Genomic DNA, 21413 nt, shown 5'->3' with positions numbered 1-21413 from the left:
AGTTTTAAAGGCGACATAGACCGGAAGCTTCAATTAACGCTGTGTTTGTGTGTGTATCTGCGTCATTACCTCGTTTATGAAACCCTAAAGTTTCAGAACAAACAGTTCAGCCACTGCTGAGAAAATAGGGTTTTATTGTTTTCCTGGGCTCTGCGAAGCGGATCGGCACTTCCGTATGTTGATGTTGTCATCAGAAAACCTCACCACTCCCCTCACCACCATAGCGCCTCCTGGTGCTGGCACGAGTCCGGGCACATCCGGTTGCGTACATTCAACCGCAGAAGAAGAAGAACTACTCTCGTTGTAGCTGCTGAGATGCAGAGCATCCACCGTGCCAGAGGGGGAGCTGTGTATCTGAGAGCTGGCCTAGGCTTTCCCAGGACAGTGGGAAAGCTCTCGTTGGCTGGCCAATCACAACACAGTCCACGTTCTGGGGGTGTGATTTTGGTCTGAAACAGTGCGGCTGACGAGAGCGTCAGTGAGGAGATATTTTGATCGGCTCGTTTGCAGCGATTAGGAGGTTTTTAACCATGAAAACAAGTTAATATATGTAAGTAGACCTCCATAACTAACATATATGTGCGATACAAGCATTTGATGTCACCTTTAATACCTGGGGTCAACCATCCAATGCAATGGACAGTGCACAAGAAAGGGAAGAAGAGCGTGCAGGCAGGGATGTGGGGGATAGCAGTAAAAGTGGAAGAGAAGGTCTACAAGATGGTAGTGAGACCTACAATACTCTAAGAAATGATTCATGGGGTTAGTTAGTATAGCTCAAAATCAAGAGCTTTTTCTGTATAAAAAAACAAGTTTGTTAAGTGTATACATTATAATGAGTTCATAACTTAATTAAATAAGTTGGTCTAAATGAAAATAAATAAAATAGTTTTAACTCAATAAAACATGAATTTTCAACAAATATTTCTGCCTTAACTTAACATAGAGGTGTATTGAGTTAGCACAACTTTAAAATCCGTGTCCAAGTTTGTTAAAAAGCTGAGTACAAGGCTGACCTGCCCGGACATGTTTGGCACGAACAGACCATGCCTGTTGGAAGCATAAAGTTCGAAGACAGACTGAGTTGGAGAAACGCGGTTTGCAAACTTTACCGCTTGGTGAGTACAATTTTGACTTGTTTTATTCACAACAGCTAATAACTGCATCAGCAGACAGTTCAAGAAATCGTTTTACACAACACAAGATGCTTTTTCTCGGTCAGCAGTGGTAATGTGTAAGCTAGCAGTAATTCTAATAATTCAGTCTGACATTAGTGTTTGTTAGGTTTTGTTTTATGGTGACAGGTTTTAATTGGCAATGGTTTTCAGTAGTTTAACTTTGTTTCTTTAAAAAATATTTAAAATTTGTTGTAGTGTTGAAGGTTTGAGCAGCAATAGCTTCATGGGCTCGGCCATTGTAGGTGACTGAGCACACATTCGGTTTGTTAGTCAGCCGTTGGAGCAGCAAGTGCAGTCTAAAAAACCCTGTCGACAAAGCGAATATTGTTGAGATGCCACAGCAGTGGTCATACCATTATTAAGCTAGTTGTTATAACAGCACAAGTGTGCAATTGCCCACTGCCCATTTCTTTGCAGTAGTTTGCGTGCATTTTCTCTTGTATTTCATCTTGAATAGTCAAAAACAGTTAAAAATCTTTTACTGTACTTAAGTTGCCCAAGTTGTAGGCACCACAGCCTTCTGAATGACCTAAATTCAGAAGGCTGTTATCATGTAATTTTTTGATATTTGTAGATTTGCCTTATTAAATTATGTTTCAATGGGAAACCTTAAGAGGATGAAAATGTTATTTTATATTAAATGTATTTGCCATAGAAATAAAGGATTCAAACATTTAGTCAAACTAAAAAGAAGATATGTGGATGCTCAGATTTGCAGGTGTCCAGTTTTGACAAAAAGAAGAAATACAATGTATACAATGTGTAATGTGAAAGCTAATGATTAGAGACATAATAACCAGTGCAAATTCTTATTCCATGCAAGTTAATATTTGCAAAGTTGATGAAAAGTCTCTACCATATCACTGGTAATTATCAATGTCAATATTCCCCTCTGATACATAATGTTAATGTTAAACTAAAATGATGTCTTTTTTCTTACAGACACCCCGATGTCTCATCCAGCCAAGATTCAGCACTTACAGAACATCCTCCTACAGGTGTGAATAAATAATTTAAAGTTACTTCCAAATAGGTGTTGTCAGATTTTTTAACATGATTGTACAAGTGACCAGAAATGCAATTTAACATAACTTGTAAGATTGTTTATTGTCTTCTAGATGTTTACAAGTCTAATACATAAAAGGGAATATCATTTCAGATCATTGTTTATGGCTTTGCCTAAGGAAAAAATATAACTTAAAACTAAATTACAGGTGAGATGGTATACTTTAGGCTTTATAAACTTCATTTTTATGCAATTATCAAAAACACATCTTCCTGTTCAACATTCTTTTTTCTTATTCACAGGACCATTCTGTGGAGGCAAGGAGGGAGGTTGCCATCCGTGGCTTAATGGTGTACCTTAGGTAAAAGGAGGACGACCTCTTCAAAGAGGAGGTAAATCAGACACCACTATACTTTTGGTTCACAGAGACAGAGTGTGTTTATTACAGAGCTGCGCATGAGCAGAGCAGTGCAGCTACTCTCCCCTAGGGGACCCACAGTGGTGCAATCTATGGACATAAATGTGAATGTTTTTAGTAGATAACTGTGGTGCTATGTAATGTGTTGTACAATTAAACAAAAAACAGCAGGAACATAATTACATAAAAACTATGTGTCTATGTGGAATTTTCCGACTACAAACCCTTAAAACATTAATATTGATTCTGATCTACCAGGATGGTGATGGGGATTGTCACAACACGAGGTGGTATACCTGCAGCCTGTGCAAAGATCGTCCTGGAGGGAACAGAGGTCCTAACGGATGTGGAAGTTCCCAGAGCCTGTGCCTTGCTAATGGGGCTGATAAGTTTCCTGATTTATTTTATGAAGGCTACATTTTTGGTTACTATTAAAATGTATACACTCAGTCCTGTTACTGTAAGCAAGATACTGACTGGTGTTTAAATAAACAGTTAGACCACAAAACTGGAATTTCAATGTGTGATTTAATTCTGACTTAGATAAATAAGTTATTGTACTAAAAAAAAATAAGGTAACAATTTGCATGGACATTTCTGAGTAGAATGAAAGAAAAAGAAATAAGTCAGAATAACTAAAAGGAGTAATTTTAACACAATTAAAATTAAGTTGGTTTAAATAAGCTTGTAGAGGAAGAGGCAAATCATGTTGCTTGTACTAAAATAATTGAGTTGGCCTAACTAAGTTTTGTGACATGTACCAAAACTAGCTAAGTTGAAATAACTCAAAAATATCCATGCAAATTGTTACATCAATTTTTTACGTTGAGCCAGCACATCATTTGTTAGAGGGTATGATGTATTCCTTTCAGTGGCACGGTCTAAAAGACAGACTGCGTAACTGAAGGTAGCAGAGCTAAAGATGCTGAAATATTCGACGGGAATGATCAGGATAGACAGGATTAAAAATGTGCATATTGACAACTGAGGCCGAACATTTTGCAGATAACGTAAGAGAGGCAAGGTTGAGATGGTTTGTTCTCATGAAGAGGAGGGATAGTGATTATTATTATTGCGGATGCATTACACAACTCAGTCTTTTCTGATTTTGAAAATGGACTTGGATTACACATTAATTGCTTTTAATGTTTAGCTCAGTCCATTGTGTTTTTGTTTTGTTTTTCTCTGTGATTTTTACTATTTGATGTTGTTTTAGTTGCTTTTATGTTCTGTAAGGTGTCTTTGATCATTTAGAAAAGCGCTTGAAAATAAAATGTATTATTATTATAATAATAACCGACTTCTTTCAGCAGATTTTTTATGATGACTGAAAGACTGGGGATCACACATTTAACGACGAGAGCAACCATGTATACAAAGCAACAGTTTGAAGGGTAAACTAATTTTGCCATTGTAGTTTTGATATTCCCACTACTTCCTGTTGTCTTTGTCTTTTGACTCAATTTCCCATGTCCTATCTTCTCTTTTTCATTGACCGTTGACACGTTTGCAGTTGGGTCTGTACCCTGTAAACACTACCTGTTTGCTTCCATAGTCAGCTCAAAAAATTCAAACTGATAAGGTTGGTCTCTTACCCTCACATATTTGCTGATCCAAATCTTTATCCCTCACACACAAAGAGATTTCTTTGTTAACTAGCCATGCCCACTTTCTCCAACTAGTGCTGATAGGTGCAAACTCTGCCCAACTGTGAATCATGGTAAAATCAGGCAAAAAACATTGTGTTCCCAGCTTAAGGCATGCAAGCAGGTCCCAGGTTATGTTATTACTATCAACTAATTGGAATAGGTCATTCATCATTTCTTATTGTTTCTATCATCTCTGTCACTTGATCTCAGAAATTACAATTGCCTGCTGAGCATGGTAAACATGTGTTGCTGGCATGGACTTTAGTCACATTCATCAGGTGTACATAGTCATGTAGTCATAATCACTTTTTTTATTAAACCTGTATTTCAAAACAAAACCCCCAGTGATATAAAAATATCTTTTGAAATTGACACCAATCACCTCACTATGAGACAGCCACAGAAAATATTGGGACTGGATCCTGCATTCCAGGAGTCACAGATACCTGCAGAATGAGAACAGAGAGGAACAGCACAAACTGGGGAAGAGAAAGAATGAGGTTAGTGTAAAAAAAAAAAACAACAGTTAGAAGTACTGCCAGAAATTGATTTGTAACGGTTTTGAGACAAGTTTATGATGCTGCACTCATAGACACGTGTTGGGTTAGGGTAAGCTAAGAATTCAACAAACTGTTAGTCTGATCAAAAGTCTCAAGGCTCCCAGTCACACACACCACAAACAGATTTACTACTAAGATACTGCAGTGTTTTTACCCTTGGAGCAAACATGGAAAATAACAGAAACCATCTTGAGGAGACCACAGAAAATTAGCCAGATTAACTGAGGTTGTTTTACTGCTGCTTTGGTCTACTGTGGGTAAGTCTAATTTTCCATTGGGTCTAATTGAGTAAAGCTACACAACAATTTACAACTGTGGACCCACATTTAGCAGGTCTATAAAAAGTGATATGATATAATGAAGATGAAATAATACTAAAAAGGCAAAATAAACAATTAACATGATTCATAGGTATTTTTTTAATATCTTTATTGTTCATATTATGATCTGATGAATACAACTCAATGATATACACAAAAACACAAAAGAGAGACATTGTTACTTTGTGGGGCCTCGACCCATGATAGCTTTCTTTGTGTTTCTCTCTGGTCTGAACAGGATGATGTAACATTTGGGTCCGAACAGTGCCACCAAGAGGCCAAAACTGGAGGCCAGGATAGCAAATACCTCCACTGCATCTGCATATTTGCCTGGTGAGCTGATGTAAGCAGGGACAAAGGCCACCCACACTGCACAGAAGATCAACATGCTGAAAGTGATGAGTTTGGCCTCATTGAAACTGTCTGGAAGATTCCTTGCTAGAAAAGCTAACAAACAACTGAGGACAGCCAGTAAACCAATATAACCAAGTAAAACTGCAAAACCAACTGTGGAGCCAACTGCACACTCATAAACTATCTTGTCACTGTGATACTGGGTGTTTTTATGAGGCACTGGTGAAGCAGAGACAAGCCAGACAGTGCAGATTGCTGCTTGAACAGAAGTCAGAACCAGAACTGTCCCTCTCTGCTGCACAGCACCAAACCACTTGAGAATGGACTCACCTCCTGGTTTGGAAGCCCTGAACACAGCCAGAACCACCATGGTTTTCACCAGGATACATGAGACACAAAGCACAAAGCTGATGCCAAATGCTGCATGTCTTAGTTGGCAAGTCCATGATCTGGGTCGCCCAATGAAGAGCAATGAACACAAGAAACATAACTTAAGTGACAGCAAGAGTTGGAAACTGAGTTCTGAATTGTTGGCACGAACTATAGGTGTGCTGCGATGATGGATGAAGATGCCCAGAACAACAACACAAATAAATGTGCCCAACAGTGAGGTGGTTGTCAAGCAGATACCCAGAGGCTCATGGTAGGAGAGGAACTCTGTTTTCTTAGGAACACAGTGGTCACGCTGGGGGCTGGACCAGAAATCTTCTGGACAGCTGGTGCACTCCATGGAGTCTGAGAAAAAAGGGAAAGTGATGAGATACATGTTTATACAAGGTCTCTGAACTGTGGCGTTTAAAAGTTTACACTCACCAGTTGTATTGCTGATCTTTCCCTCAGAACAAGGGACACAGTCAAAGCAACACTCAGGTTCCCCCTTCTTTCTGGCCATGCGGGTACCTGGAGGACAACTCTCACTGCACACTGACCGAGGAGGCTGTGTGGAGAAATATTAGTATCTCTTATTATATCCTACATGGGCCTCTCCATACTCTTCCATGTTCCATGTCTGCAGAGACTTTCTATGGATTTCCGGTTGTTTGTCCATGGCAGATGTTCCATTCACAAAAAAAGGGTCTGTGTCAGTCTTGTGTCCAATTGAGCTCACATCACTAAAGCAGTAGTTTCTCACCAGGAGATCATCCCCATTTGCATGTAAGTGTATTCTTTGAAAGACTGGGTTGTGTACAAAACAGGAGTGTTCCACCAACTAGATTTAAATTATGTAGGGGTGCACACATATTTCCAATAAAGGTTTGCCAGTACCATCACGCACATGGGTGGATAACATCATGTATAACAGATGGACCATAGCAAACCTCTGCAAACTCAGAAGAATACTATGAATCTAGACCAAAGAGTGCAGCAAAGAGATAGTGTAAAAACTATAAGAAGTTACCTGTTTGGACTCAAAGTTCCAGAAGATTTTGTCTTCATTCAGTGTGAGTTCTTCACCTTTGAAGGCTGATCTCTTAACCTCACCCACTCTCTGAACTTTAGTTCTTCCATCAGGGAGCCACACCCAGTTCATGATGTCATACATTGGTAAGGCATCACCATTTTCATCAAATGACACTTGATCACCAAATGTTGTGGTAAAATTAACTTTTTCCAAGTAATACACAAGCTTTGGATGTGAGAATCAGACACAGAAAGAAAACTACAATTACTGTCGGGTGGTTGTTTGCTTCAGATTTACAAATTACAATGCCCATGTTAACTTTAAAAGGGATTTTATTTTGAGTCAGTGAGTATTTGTGCCAAAATTCAACAGTATTCCCCAATGATATCATGTTTACGAGAATGGTTGCACTTCCAGACTGACTGATATCTTAAATAACAATGTCACATCTGACAAAGATCATGAGGCATGAAAACAAAACCAAATAGGTGAGAAACACTGTTTAAATAACACACTTCATACAGTATGTGTGAACACTAAACACTCCAATACCTACTGTACTAAAAAGTCAAAATGATTATAACATGATCATATAACAGAACATTTTATACATATATATGTATATATATGTGTGTGTGTGTATATATATATACACATATATGTATATATATATATACATATATATGTATATATATATACATAGGTAACCCTATAGTAAATATGCATAAAAGTACTCATTGTTTATTTTTTCATTTGTGTTTATTTTCTTGTTGTCTGGTAACAATGTATATGTCTGTGTTCAAAGAAGACAAAAAACGTAATATTTGAATGTAAGTTTACTTACCTGTGGAGATCCAATCAGCGATCGAGGTGGGCGGAGCCGGAAGAGGGGTCACGGACAAGGCCGGAGGAGAGAGGAAAGAGATAAAAGAGGAAGGTAATAGGGAGGAGGAGCTGGATGTTTGAGAGTGGTATTGGCGGTCGGTTGTAGGCAGAAAGCGAGTTTTTTGGAATAGCAAGTGATTTAACAACATATCAAAGTAGTTTGAGGGAGTGTGGGAGCAGGAGGAGTTGGATTGAGTGGTCGGGTGGATATCGGCCAATGACCTGTAAGGTCCGGTACGGTATCTGTGTACGACTCTGGATCAAACTCTTTCCGTCAGAAATGGCGGAGGCGATAGGTGGCAGCGATCGAGGAAATTCAAGTTGAAATTCAAGCATGACTGCTCCGATAATGACTCAGAGATAGGCAGCTGGGCAGGAATGGAAGTTGGTGAAGGGAGCGAGGGGGACAATGAGGGAGAGTGGAGAGGATATAAGGGTATGAACCAACGCAGCCAAGCAAAAGGGAAGAAGAGATTAAGAAGGGACGGTGATGAGCATAATGAGAGTGAAGAAGTGAGGGTTGAGCAATCACAAACAGTGAGACTGGAGAAGTGTATTGCTATAATAAGTTTTGATGAAAAGGGACAGGAAAAAATAAAGAAAATAAATCTATTCATGCTGACAACAAACCTGGCTATTAAAATAGGAGAAATACATTATGCAAAGGTACTAAGAGATGGCAATCTGTTGGTGAGGTGTAATAGTGAAGAACAAATTGATAAAGCATTTAGTTTAAAAGAGATATGGAACAACAAGTTGATCAGCACCAGAAGGGTGGGAACACAAAATGGAGGAGGGTGCAAAGGAGTAATAACGGGAGTGCCTATGAATGAAAGAATGGAGGAGTTAAAGAAAAGCATCAAAGGTGGAAAAGTAAAAGAAGCGCAAAGGCTAAAGACGACAAAAAATGGAGTGAACAAAGATAGTGAAACAGTGATGATTGAGTTTGAAGGCGAGAATGTGCTTAAGAGAGTGTTCCTGGGGTTTGTGAGTTTCCCAGTGACAGCATATGTGCCAAAACCATTAAGATGTTTTAATTGTCAAAGGTTTGGACATATAGCCAAGAACTGCAAAGAGAAGAGGAGGTGTGCAAGATGTGGGGGTGACCATGAGTATGGGAAGTGCGGACAAGGGGTGCAGCCTAAATGCTGTAGCTGTGGGGGAGCTCATAGTGTAGCATATGGTGGGTGTGAGACCATGAGAAGGGAATCAAATATCCAAAAAATAAGAGTTGAGAGAAGAATCACCTAAGCAGAAGCTGTGAGTGTATCAAGAACACAGAATCAAAATAGAAATGAGCAAAGAGCTGTGGAAACGCAAGAAACACAGCTAAGGGCAGATGACAGGATGTATGTGAAGAAAAGAGACTTAGTGACGTTCATAACAGGAGTGATCAATAGTACAGCCGAAGTGAAATCAAAAAGTGTTAAAATCCAGCTCATCGTTAAAGCAGCAGTGAACCATTTGGGATTAGTGGGACTGACATGGGAAGAAGTGAGGGAGAACCTCACAAATCAGTCGAGCCAGGATGCAACATGTGTGGGTTGATATTGATCATGGTAATTCTTTTGCTTGCTGGCAAATGGACAGGAGTTTAAGCAATGTATCAAGGAAATGGCGATAAGACCAGACATAGTATGTGTGCAAGAAACATGGCTAAAACCAAGGTTAAACTTTGTGGTACATAGGTATACAGTGATAAGGAGAGACAGAAATGATGGGGGGGTGTTCCATATAGGGTGCTGGAAAAGGGGGAGGATCAGGAGTATATAGTGGAGGATAAATATATAAGAGGAGAAGGTGGTTTTAATTAAATATTATAACCCATGTAAAAGGTTGGAGCTGGATAAATTACTGGCAATACTAGGGCAAAACAGTCAAAAAATAATATGGTGTGCAGATTTCAATGCCCATAGCTCAGTTTGGGGGGGCATACAATACAATACAACTAATACATACAACTAATTCAAATGGGAAAGTAGTTGAAGAGTTGATGGATGAAAGGAACTTGGTATGTATAAATGATGGGAGAGGAACGAGGGTGAACACAGCTACAGGTAATGAGTCAGCTAATGAGTCACTAGTGTCAAGTGCCATTGCGAGTGTTAGTAGTTGGGAAGTCTGTGCGGACTCGACTGTAGGTAGTGACATGTTCGGTAAGAGAGAGAATGGAAGTAAATGCGAGTGGACAAATCCCAAAGTGGGTATACGCTAAGGCAAAATGGGATCTGTTTCAGGAGTTGAGTGAGGAAGAACTGACAAGAGTGGATGTTTCAGGAGATATAGAGGAGATAAATGAGAACATAACCTCAGGAATTTTAAGGTCAGCAGAGGAGGAGGAGAGAGAAAACAATGAATCAGTATCCAGGTGTGCTAGACAGGAGGAGAGAAACGGGGGAAGCAATTGACAAACCATTTACTATGGCAGAAGGGCAATAAATAACTCAAGACCAACCTCCCCAGGGATGTGGAAGGAAGGATTATTAATAAAGCTGTGCAAGATGGGTATACGAGGAAGGGTGTACAACTAGATTAAGGACTTCTTGCTGGGAAGAAAAATACAGGTACGAGTCGGGGTAGAGCTGTCAAGGCAGTATGAAGTAGAGAATGGGACCCCTCAAGGGAGTGTGATTAGCCCTTTACTCTTTACAGTAATGATCAATGATGTGTTCTCAAAAGTACCAGAGGAGATAGGTAGGTCACTCTTTGTGGATGATGGGGCCTTGTGGAAAAGAGGAAGGAATGTGGCATATGTTGTGGGCAAAGTACAAGGGGCTATTGATGAGGTGGTGGAGTGGGGCTATGATTGGGGATGCTGGTTCTCAGTGGAAAAAACCCAGACAGTGTATTTTAGCAGGAAACCAAGAGAGGAAGGAATGAAACTGAAAATGTATGGGAATGAGCTGCAACATTTACATTTGTGGGTGTAGTGTTTGACTCGCACTTAACATGGGCAGGGCATATTGCTAGAATAGAAGAGAAATGCAAAAACGTGATAAATCTGTTGAGATGTTGAAGCGCCTCTGGGGCTGAGAAGGAAGCAGTTGATGGGAAATTACTGGGCGAATTTGAAGGGACACAGTGTTTCTCACCCGACGAAAGTGGTACTGCAGGAGTGCTGGGAGAATGGGAAGAGTCAGAGGGAAAATTTTGGGAGAGTAGGAAAGGAATTGGCAAATGAACTGGAAGCCCTACAATAGTCTATCCAGCAACACCATTATGGATGCTTGAGGGCCGAAAATAGACTGGTATCTGTTACAAATTGTGCACTGAATAAATCAATTAAATTTGTAGGGAAACATCAGACAGGACTGTGTGAGTGGTGTCAGGAAGAGGAGGAATCTGTGGAACATATAATTTTGAGGTGTAGGGCATATGAGGCAAATAGATAGGTGATGAAAAATAGTCTAAAGAAATCATTACATTACATGTCATTTAGCACACACTTTTATCCAAAGCAACTTACAATGGAATTGAGTACAATCAGCCAGGGGTGGAGTTGAACTTGCAACCATTGCGACCACGATGTCTTTCGCACACAGAGTACTGGTCTTAACCACTGAGCCACTCCACCCAACGATCAAGAATTTAATTTAAAAGGAGTAATGGAAACGAGTGAGAAAGCACAAGTCAGAATAGTGGTGAAGTGTTTAAGGGATACGGGCAGAAGCGTACCATGGGGTTTCAGTCAGGGCCTTCAGTAAAAAAAAAAAAACACACACAAACAAAACACACTACTATGCACTATATTCACGAGACAGTTGATCTGCAACAACCATAGCGCACACCACTGCGCATCTATAGGCTACTGCATCATTACCACCACATCTCCCGTAATGTCACTCAGCAACCACAATTTCAGAAGCCACCATATGACACAAAAACAAGCTTCCACATAAGCATAGGCGTCAGCTACGCGGGGAACACGTCCCCGGCACTATTTAACAGTTTTGTCCTCACCACTTCTAAACATTTTTATAAATTTATCATTAACACTCGAACTACCGGAAATGATGTACCTCTTCGGTGTAGGTCTTCCTCTTGAAATAATTTCCTTCTTTCCTCCAAATGATCGCCGTGAAAAGTGCACACGAAGGTGATCAGAAACAGGATGGATCGGTGGTGTTAATGCAGTGGCCATAGCTTACTTCAAAACCCTGCCAAAGGTTCAAACGTCGTTGACAACAGCAGGGGGCAGCGCCAGACACATCGCTGGGCCTGGGGCGTTCTGTCACTATGCATCAAATTTTGATTGGCTGACGACACACGTCAGTCAAAGTTATAACCAAATAGGAAATGGCAGCTTCAACAAAAGGCCAGCAATACTACTTGAGCAGGTCCACGGAGCTATGATGCATTTAATGACATATGGAAAATCCAGCTCAGCTTCACAAAAAATAACCATATTCTTTCTGGAAATATAATCATAACATACTGCAAAAGTAATTTAATTCAGACACGTTCAGACACACATTAATTTGATTATTAAATAAAATAATAATAATAAAAAAAATACTTTTTTGATATTGTCAGGGCCAGCAGAGAAGGCCCTGCTGGCCCTCCACTGGATATGGGGCTATATTATAGAATATAAAGTAGGATAGAAATTGGGAAATATATAGGGTAAGGGTGTATGTGTGCAAGTGTATGTTGTGATGTTGGCATATTTTCTGGCTCACACTCCAGAGCAGAAGGGGGAGGTAATGTCCGCAAAGTGAGGACAGAAAAAAACGCATTAGTTGGTTGAGGAACACCCACCGAGACAAACGGACAGTGAGTCTCGAGGCGGCCGATTCAACGCAGCATCAGACCTGAGTTTAAGGAGGACGCTGGAAAAGTGTCCAAGGAGAAGTACGGCTAGAAGCTAGTGCAGCTCGTGCTAGTTACCTGAAGGCCATCACCACAAGCAGCCCACACCGCCACTTGTCGAGGTGAAGTCTGGCACCCGGCTGTTCAACCGACCTGCCTGAGAGGACCGGGGGTGAGTGCCTGCAAGGGTGCTACCGGGGACCGGGAAGACTCGTCTATGGCCCACAGCTCCGCAGCACGCTGTAGCTCGGGAGGGACCGGGACACACTCAGAGGTTGTGTGTGTTTTTTTTTGTAACACTGAGACGCATCCACCATCTTGGACTTCCGACTCCCAGCTCAAGTAATTCATACAGGCCTTGCGAAATTGGGTACCCAATCCATTTGACTTTGGTTTTGTTTATATTGCCGGCTTTAGGTTTAGAGTGTTATTATAGGGTAATTTAGTGATTTCTAAACTGTGAAGTGTGAATTTTCAATATTGTGTGTGTGTGAATTGGTTTACAAGAACTGCTAGAGAATATATTTGTTTTTGGAAAAGTATATTGTTTAAAAAGGGGAATTTATATTTGAATATTGTAGTGACTGGAGCTGATGGCGCAGAGACTCATGGGAGTGGGTTATTTTGTGTTGACAAAACTGTTGTAGTTGTGATGTATTTCAGTTTGGTGTTTAGTGTGCATGGTCTGAGTGTTGTTGTTATGCCCTGCTGTGTTCTGGGGATGTTTGGTGTTGAGCAGACAGTGATTCTGTGGTGTGTCACCATGACCGAGTGTGGTGGACCGGGTGATGATGTCCATCAAATGTTTGTGCGTCAAATTTTCAATAAAGCTACGGACCCGCTTGCTGCTGAGATAATAGCACAAGATCCGTGTTGAACCAAAATCTATCTCGTGAGACTTTCTTACCTTGAGCTCGCCACAATATTATTGTTGGTTCATTGCAAAATTTGTATCTTTGTATGTGTAATAAATCTATGCAAGAGTAAATGGTTAAACTGTAGCATTTGCTATTCTTTATTCCTTATTACCCATGTATGTAGTATTGTGAAATGTAGTTAAATACATTTTGGGACTATCAAGGTTTGAGTTTGGAGGGTTTCTGAGTAAATATTATAGTACATCATATCACCTTCCAGCCTTAATTACCCAAATAAATGTAATTTAAAGGGGTTACTGAACCTAGGGAGCGCACTTCAGAATAGACAGTTGTCAAGAGGGCGCTACATAACAACATAACAACATTGTGTGTGTATATATATATACGTGTATATGTGTGTGTGTGTATATATATGTGTGTATATATATATATATGTGTATATATGTATATATATACACATTGAACATTTAAAAAATGTTATCACCATTATAAATTACCCTGTATTGCAAACCACAAACACCTCACTGCATAGGCAAAGTACATTAATTAGTCTCTTAGCTTGTATATTTATTCAACTCCAGAAGATTATGTGAAAATAAGAGTTAAGTGTAAAATCATATCTCACCTTCCATGGCTCCAGTCTTTGTAAATGAGCACAGGTGTTGTTGCTGAAAGGTCCTCTCCCTGGCTCACACTGCAGCATGTCATCAAGAGCATACGCCAGAGCGTACACAGCCTTATACACATTATACTCTTGCCTGAGGTTTGAAACATCCAAGAACTCAGTCTCCACATTCTCTATAACTTCCTGTCCAGTGCATAATTCTCCTCCAGCTTCCACCCAACCTGCTGGAGGTGGTGCAAATCTACACTGAAATGTGTGTTCCCAAAACTGATTCACCTGAAAAAAAATTACACTTCTCTAAATCATGACACTATTTTTGTTTGTACCATATCAGATTGAAACATTTAAGTCTCACCATGCCTTTTCCAGTGTTGTGATGTAATTCAGGACGTATTTGTAACAGGAAGTCTCTGAGTCCTGGTATTTCTCCTCGACGGATAGCGATGCCCAGTGTTCCACCCAGGTACTGCATGAGGTGAGGAGTCTGGAGTGAAGTGCCTGGTGTCCAGCCTTCACTGGCCATCCACTGCAGGCCTGTCACATTCTGCCTCACCACCTGTGCATTGCATAATAAAAAGTATAACAATTCACAATTTTGTACCAATGAAGTATAATCCAGCTTCTACAGTTAATGTCATACACAAGCATGTAACATAATAAAATAGTAGGACCTGACTGTAGACAAAATTGTGCACCTCTGTACATCCACATATCTGAGCCATAAGTCGGTCTGTGTTATTAGACATCAGAACTCTACTCTACATGGACAGAAGTAGCAAATGACTATTGCTTACGGTAGTTTGAGTAATGAAGGCTAAATTAGAGTTTGCATCTATTTGATACAAACTAATATGATTTTGTTTTGCAGAGAAAGTAGTAACAATATTTATTTAGGAGGCACCTTTCAGAGCTCTCAAGATCACTGTACATCAGCACATCAGCACCGTAACAGTAAGAATCAGTTAATAAACAAATAGTAGTAGTAGTAGTATTACGGGGGGGGGGATTCCTTATTGCTTAAGTTATATTAAATTATATATTACCTACCTCTTTCATGAGGTTGAGCATGATTCTCTCATGTGCAAACACAATCACCACTCGAGCTGTAGATTTCCTCATCACATCCACTATTCTCCTTAGTTCAGCAGGATCATCACCCCAGGGCAAAATCTCTGTGTAAGCCAGACAACCTCCACCAGCTGGACCCAGATCAGAGTGAAAGGATCGGGCAGCGTGGACTCCATAATCATCATCACTGATGAGCAGACCTGCCCAAGTCCAACCAAAGTGTTTTAGAATCTGAATCATAGCATTCACCTATGTGGACACAGAGCAGAGGGATTAGTGCACAGGCTGGAATCATCTTTTACTAGAAATCCTGCTAAACAGGTTCATCAAAGACTCATGATTAATCACTGTCTTTAAGTGTTGAATATCGGACACCACAAAACTCTGTAAATGATACGTATAACATGACAAGTGATACATCATTTTTGGATAGATTTTCACCTGAAAAGCATCACTTGGGATCGTCCTAAAGAAAGATGGAAACTTTTGTCTGTCACTCAGGCAGGAACATGTGGCAAAATAACTCACCTGTAAAACAATAGAGCATGTATCCTTAAATGTCAGTCTGTTGACACTTAACTTTCTAGTGTTTAAAGTCTAATGTTAGATTCATTTAAATTTCAAACTGTGATTACATTGAGAGACAAAAACTTACTAGAGGCACTCTGTACAATCCTATGACCTTCGAGATGGCAATAGTACTTGTAGAGGAAGCATCTCCCACAATCCCTAGGACTGGTGGAGTTCCTAAACAGTTCTCCTCTAATGTAACTTGCTCGCCTTGACCACTAACTAAGGACAGTGCTGCACCAATTCCTATTTGGAGGCAGTTATCATACAGACTGTATCCCAGAGTCACATTAGGCAGCAGGTTGGAGTTTCTGTTGATCTCATCAATAGCAAAGGCCATGGTCTGAGATGCTCTGAATTCTATAACATCAAAACTAACACAAACATATAAGTGTTAACTATTTAAAATACTTTACACAGGAACTCAGTTACATGTTTAACAACTACAGACACTGTACAAAATGACAACAGTTATCAGTTCACAGTAACAACACAATGAGATAAACATGTCATACTGATTGGCTAAATAAGGTTCTTATTGTTTCTGTTTCCCTGACATATTCACCTATAACAGGTAGGCAGCTGTGGCTCTGAGGTAAAAGTCAGGTCAGGATCAGCAGAAAAGAGATGGATTGCAAAAAGTCCACCTAGAATAACATCGCCGATCTGGTGCATCTCATTTAGATCAAACTGTCCCTGTAACTGACAAGAGGAGGACACAGCAGAGGAAACACAGGAGAACAACATTAGCAAGAGCAACTTGTCTAAAAATAACCTCATGACTTCCCTCTGGTTGTTAACCCTTTTCTGAGTTCAGTTCCTTCACCACATCACCCATTTTATTGACTTGCTATATTGATTATCCTTGCACAAACCCATCAGAAGCTGTAGGGGCAGGGCCTAAAATGCTATTTGTGAGTGTACCTTTGATAATGCTGTTGATTCTTAGCTCAATTACATATTTTGCTAAAAATATTCAAAAGCACAATATGTGTGGACCTGCCATTGTTTCCTCAACATGTCCAAGACCCCAGTAAATGTCATATCTGGAAATAAGATTGTGGTCAGAGAAAATGATGGGGTGATATGGCTGAAACTTGAACAGTACTACACTGTTAAAAAAAAATGTAATTTTACAGGAGATCTTCTGTAATTTTTAACAGATTTTTCACGTTTTCCAATAAAACAGTGAAATGCTAGTAGATTTTTAGATATTTTCCGTAATTTTAGGTTTTATGTTTAAAATGACGGTAAATTAACCGTAATGTAAGATTACATTAATATTATGTTTTTTTAATAACAATTGACTGTATTTGTACATCTTTAACTGTAATTTTACAAACAACTTTCTGCATTTATTTACAGGTTTATTACCGTTTACATAAGTCAATGTATTAACTTTAAAATAACAGATACTAACCGTAATTTAAAGATTTACCTTTAGAATTACAAGTAATTAACCATAATATGATATTACATTATTATTATGTTTTTTAAAGGGAATGTAACATATTTCTTTCATATTCAAATGCAATTTTACATAAAATGTGATGTAATTTTACAGATCTTTCCAAATAATAATAATAAAGAACTGTACGTAAAATTCCAGAAATCTTTTTTGTTTTCCATAAAATTGCAGGTCATTAAGCATGCATCGTTACTTGCATGGTTATAACTGTAGATTAACAGACATGAGCAGTTGTTTAAAGATGTACCCTTAAAATTACAAATGGTTAACCATAATATAAGATTACATTATTATAATTTTAAAGGCAATTGAACATGTTAATTTCTCCATATTCAAATGTACATTACAGAAATCCACCATCATTCAAAGTGTTAATTCCCCATTGCGGGTAATTAATATGTAGAATAAAGTACAGTGGGCTCATGGGTGATGTTTTCCCCACCATTACTGGTCAAAATCTTCAGAGTTGACGAGATATATCAGTCCTTTTTTGTTTAGAAATCTGGAAAATACGTGTACAACCTTCTTGGTCTTGGTTTGTTTGATTCTATGGTGTCTTGTGAGCCCATGGGGACTGCAACAGCAGAACTGGAAAATCAGACAGGCTCCTAATCAATAACTGATTAAAAAAACAACTTGTCGATTCCCATACCTATTCATAATGTCATACAGCAGGTTATTTTTTTAAGTCTGACATTCTACATATTTAAAAACGCTGAAACTGTAGAACTACATCCATTTCAACTGAGAACAGTGCACTTTTGAAAAAAAAGGGTGAAATGTCAAATCTCTAGATGAAGGAAACATATAAAAGCATGCAGGCCAGGGGTCCCTGAGGACCAGGATTGGGAAACACTAATCTAGAGATTTGGAGTTTCACCCTCTTTTTTTCAGAAGTGCACTATTCTCATTGGAAATAGACGTAGTTCTAAAGTTTCAGCGTCTTGAAATGTGCAGAATATGTCAGACATGAAAAAATAACCTGCTGTATGACATTATGAATGGGGATGGGAATCGAGAAGTTGTTGTTTCAAAAGTGCGAGCGGAACATCTTCTAGATCAGTGTTTCCCAATCCTAGTTCTCAGGGACCCCTGGCCTGTATGTTTGTATGTGTGGTCTGGTCCAGTAATATGAGTTCTGAATGCTTCTTAGTTCTAGTGGCATTTCCCCCATTTCTATTTGGAGTGCTGATGTTGGGGTTGTCTTATAAGCTCCTGTGCATAATCTTAAAGACTTAACGTGTGTCAACTTTTTTGAGATGCGTGCTTGCTGCAGATCCATATACTACACAACCATACTCAAACACTGATCTCAGTAATCCATCATATATATAGCCCTTAAAGCATTTCTATCTGCTCCCCATTCCCTACCAACTAAACATCTCATTATTAATTAGAGCCATTATTATTATTTTTTAATGAAATTTATGTTTCCTCTTTCTTCCAAATTGCCCCAGAACATCCACGATCCCTTTCCATTCCATTATAAATGTCATGCATCATGATGGAAAGTAATAAAGGATGTATTAGTCTTCCCTGCTAAGTTCCGTTTTCTACTACATACTTCCTTGAATGTTTTCCCCCTACTCTTGCTTGTATTGTTGTTTCTCTCAAAGCATCCTTGTCACTATATCCCAGCCACTACACTGTCTTTGTTTATTTGTGCTTTTGTAATTTCATGTCCAAACTTTGTTTGAAGACTGCGCTCATTATTTACTTTATTCACTTCATGCAATCAGAATAGGCAGATTCAAATTTCAAACTTGGCGCCTATTTCCAGTTTGCTTCGTCCCGCCCATAACAACCAACCTGCATGTTTGGGCATGTCATGAGTCGTGAACGTGAAAGATGTGCGATCATGGACGCATGAACTTCAAGGATGTATAACACTGCAGCTGGTCTTATCTTGGTTGAAGCCACAGCGGACATCATGGTCAACTGAAAGCGGCTTGTGGTAAGTGTTCCAGATAACGCATGTGAATGATATTTTCAATATGTCATACCTCAAGTAGACAGCCTTGAAGCTAACGTTAGCATCCCTCTGATACATTAGCTATTGTTACCAGAGAGCCATTGTTTTGTATGGTTTTGTGACTAAGTGACTGGTGGCAGTCGGGCGATCTTATTTTACAGCATGGCCAGAGGTTAGTTGTAATGACGTTGCTCACTGCTGATAATAATTCTTAAAAGTTGTTATTCGTGATTTGTATGCGGTCAAACTGCTGTTTGCTGCTCTGTGTAATGTCCCACTCGTCCTGCTCGAGTCCCGCACAGACTTGAGATTGTTAGATTTGAGATTATTAATGAGTTTCGTTCCAGCATTAGCATACTAAGTTATCCTGTTCACTGCTGCCTTCCCTAGCTAGAAGCCGCTCTTTTTTCATAAGGGGAGAGCAAAGTCACACGGAGCTTATTGTGTCCGTGATTAATAACCGTTAACCGACGATTCAAATGTTCTGAGTGTCTGTGACTGGGCTCGTGCTGATCGGCAATCCGATACTCCATCCTGAGAGGATGATCGACGATGTGTTTTTTTGCCGTTATAAAACACACGCTGATCAGCTGTACAGCGTCACAACCACTGTGCTCTGGCTGGAGGTTAGATCTTCACATTTCGCTAAACACTCGTGAGAAGTTGTCTGTGTTTTATGTAGCCTGAGCATCCTTGCTGTTGTTGTTTGTTTCAGGGTATATTTGCTCTGTACAAGTTGTTGCTGCTAAATGATATAGATGCCTGCTGAATGTGAATTAGTACATTTGGATTTAAATGTTAAACTGAGGTTGTGAAATGTGGGTTTTCTGGTTACCAGATTAAGTGTGGTTGCCTAATTGTGTAATCTATTAAAAAAAAGAAGCAGAATTACTGATGTTATTTAATTTTGCTTTATTATTTATTTTTTGAACTTTAAATACTGAACCATTGAAATCAGAAAGTAACCTATTTAAAGAACCGATTTGTGTTTTTGTAACTTAAATGTATTGTTGTATTGCAACAAGTTAACAAGCATTGTCTAGTTCTTACACAGCTCATGATTTTTGTTTTTCTGTCTGTCGCCACAGTTGCCAAGTAAAGATCCAGAGATCCAGTCCTGACTCCTGCGTCTCCTTTCCAACTGCTTTTCTCCCTTTTCCCTATATGTGTGTGCGAGCTGCTTGTAATGATGCCATGCCTGTAAAAAAGGAGACTTTGACCTGGAGAAGTAAGACCATATTGATTTCACTGTATATAACTGCATGAATCTATTTTGGAAAGAGAAGCATTTTCCGGATCTGTGATTGACATGTTTTTAATGTTTTCATGCAAATCTTACTTTTAAGAACATAATGTTGATAGGAGTGGAGTAATGTGCTGAGTATAATCTCTAAAGGGAATATTTATCACTCTATATTTCTGCTCTTATGTGTCTCTCTTAGTTAGGAAGAAAAGTGGCACATTGTTGGCTTTGCTAGCAATGCTCATTGGCTTGTGGATCACAAGGCAGACATGTAGTGCTGTAATTGTGCCAACATGAAGTGAGTGATGGTTTGGTTGTGCTGTATATTATGCTGGTGCGTGGTATTGGTGTAATATTCCTCCATGTGGCCCTTTTTTACATGTTCCTTGATGTGTTTGCATGGCCCTGGTTAGCTTGTAAAATAGATATAATGGGTTCAGAAAATATTCAGACCCCTTCAGCTTTTTCACATTGTTATGTTGCAGCCTTTTGCTAAAATCATTTAAATGTATTTAATCTAATCAATCTGCACTCCATACCCCATAATGACAAAGTGAAAAGAGAGTTTTAGAAAATTTTGCAATTTTATTAAAAATATAAAACTTAACATTGTTCTAAGTTTTCAGACCTGTAACTATGACTCTTGAAATGTAGCTCAGGCTGCTTCCATTTATGTCGGTCATCTTTGAGATGTGTTTACACCTTGACTAGGTAAATTTAATGGATTTGACATGATTTGGAAAGGCACACACCTGTCTATATGAGGTCTCACAGCTGACGATGCATATCAGAGCAAAATCAAGCCATGAGGTGGAGGGAACTGCCTGCAGAGGTCTGAAACAGGATTGTATTGAGTCATAGATCTGGGGAAGGGCTACAAATAAAATCTTCTGCAGTGATGGTTGACCTTGTGGAAGTTTCTCCCATCTCCACACAGGATCTCTGGAGCTCAGCCAGAGTGACTATCAGGTTCTTGGTCACTTCTTTTACCAAGGCCCTTCGCCCTCC

General features: G+C 39.4%; 1 protein-coding gene and 1 long non-coding RNA gene across 2 annotated transcripts; one reads left to right on the top strand and one right to left on the bottom strand.

The window, feature by feature from the left end:
* Positions 1-2119: 2119 nt before the first annotated feature.
* Positions 2120-2997, top strand: LOC131462460 (uncharacterized). Its single transcript, XR_009240884.1, has 3 exons — positions 2120-2176; positions 2487-2576; positions 2861-2997. It is a non-coding gene; the product is annotated as an uncharacterized LOC131462460 (long non-coding RNA).
* Positions 2998-5309: 2312 nt separating this feature from the next.
* On the bottom strand, positions 5310-6110 carry LOC131462825 (vomeronasal type-2 receptor 26-like; the record flags this gene model as incomplete). The annotated part of the gene is made up of 1 exon (XM_058634360.1): positions 5310-6110. A coding segment is annotated over one exon (801 nt), but the record flags the coding sequence as incomplete, so codon positions are not given.
* Between the last annotated feature and the right edge of the window lie 15303 nt (positions 6111-21413).

This window comes from Solea solea, chromosome 7 (genome assembly GCF_958295425.1).
Source record: "Solea solea chromosome 7, fSolSol10.1, whole genome shotgun sequence".
NCBI lineage: Eukaryota > Metazoa > Chordata > Actinopteri > Pleuronectiformes > Soleidae > Solea > Solea solea.
The sequence above is the reverse complement of the archived record's forward strand: the minus strand, read 5'-3'. Positions and strand labels throughout refer to the sequence as shown.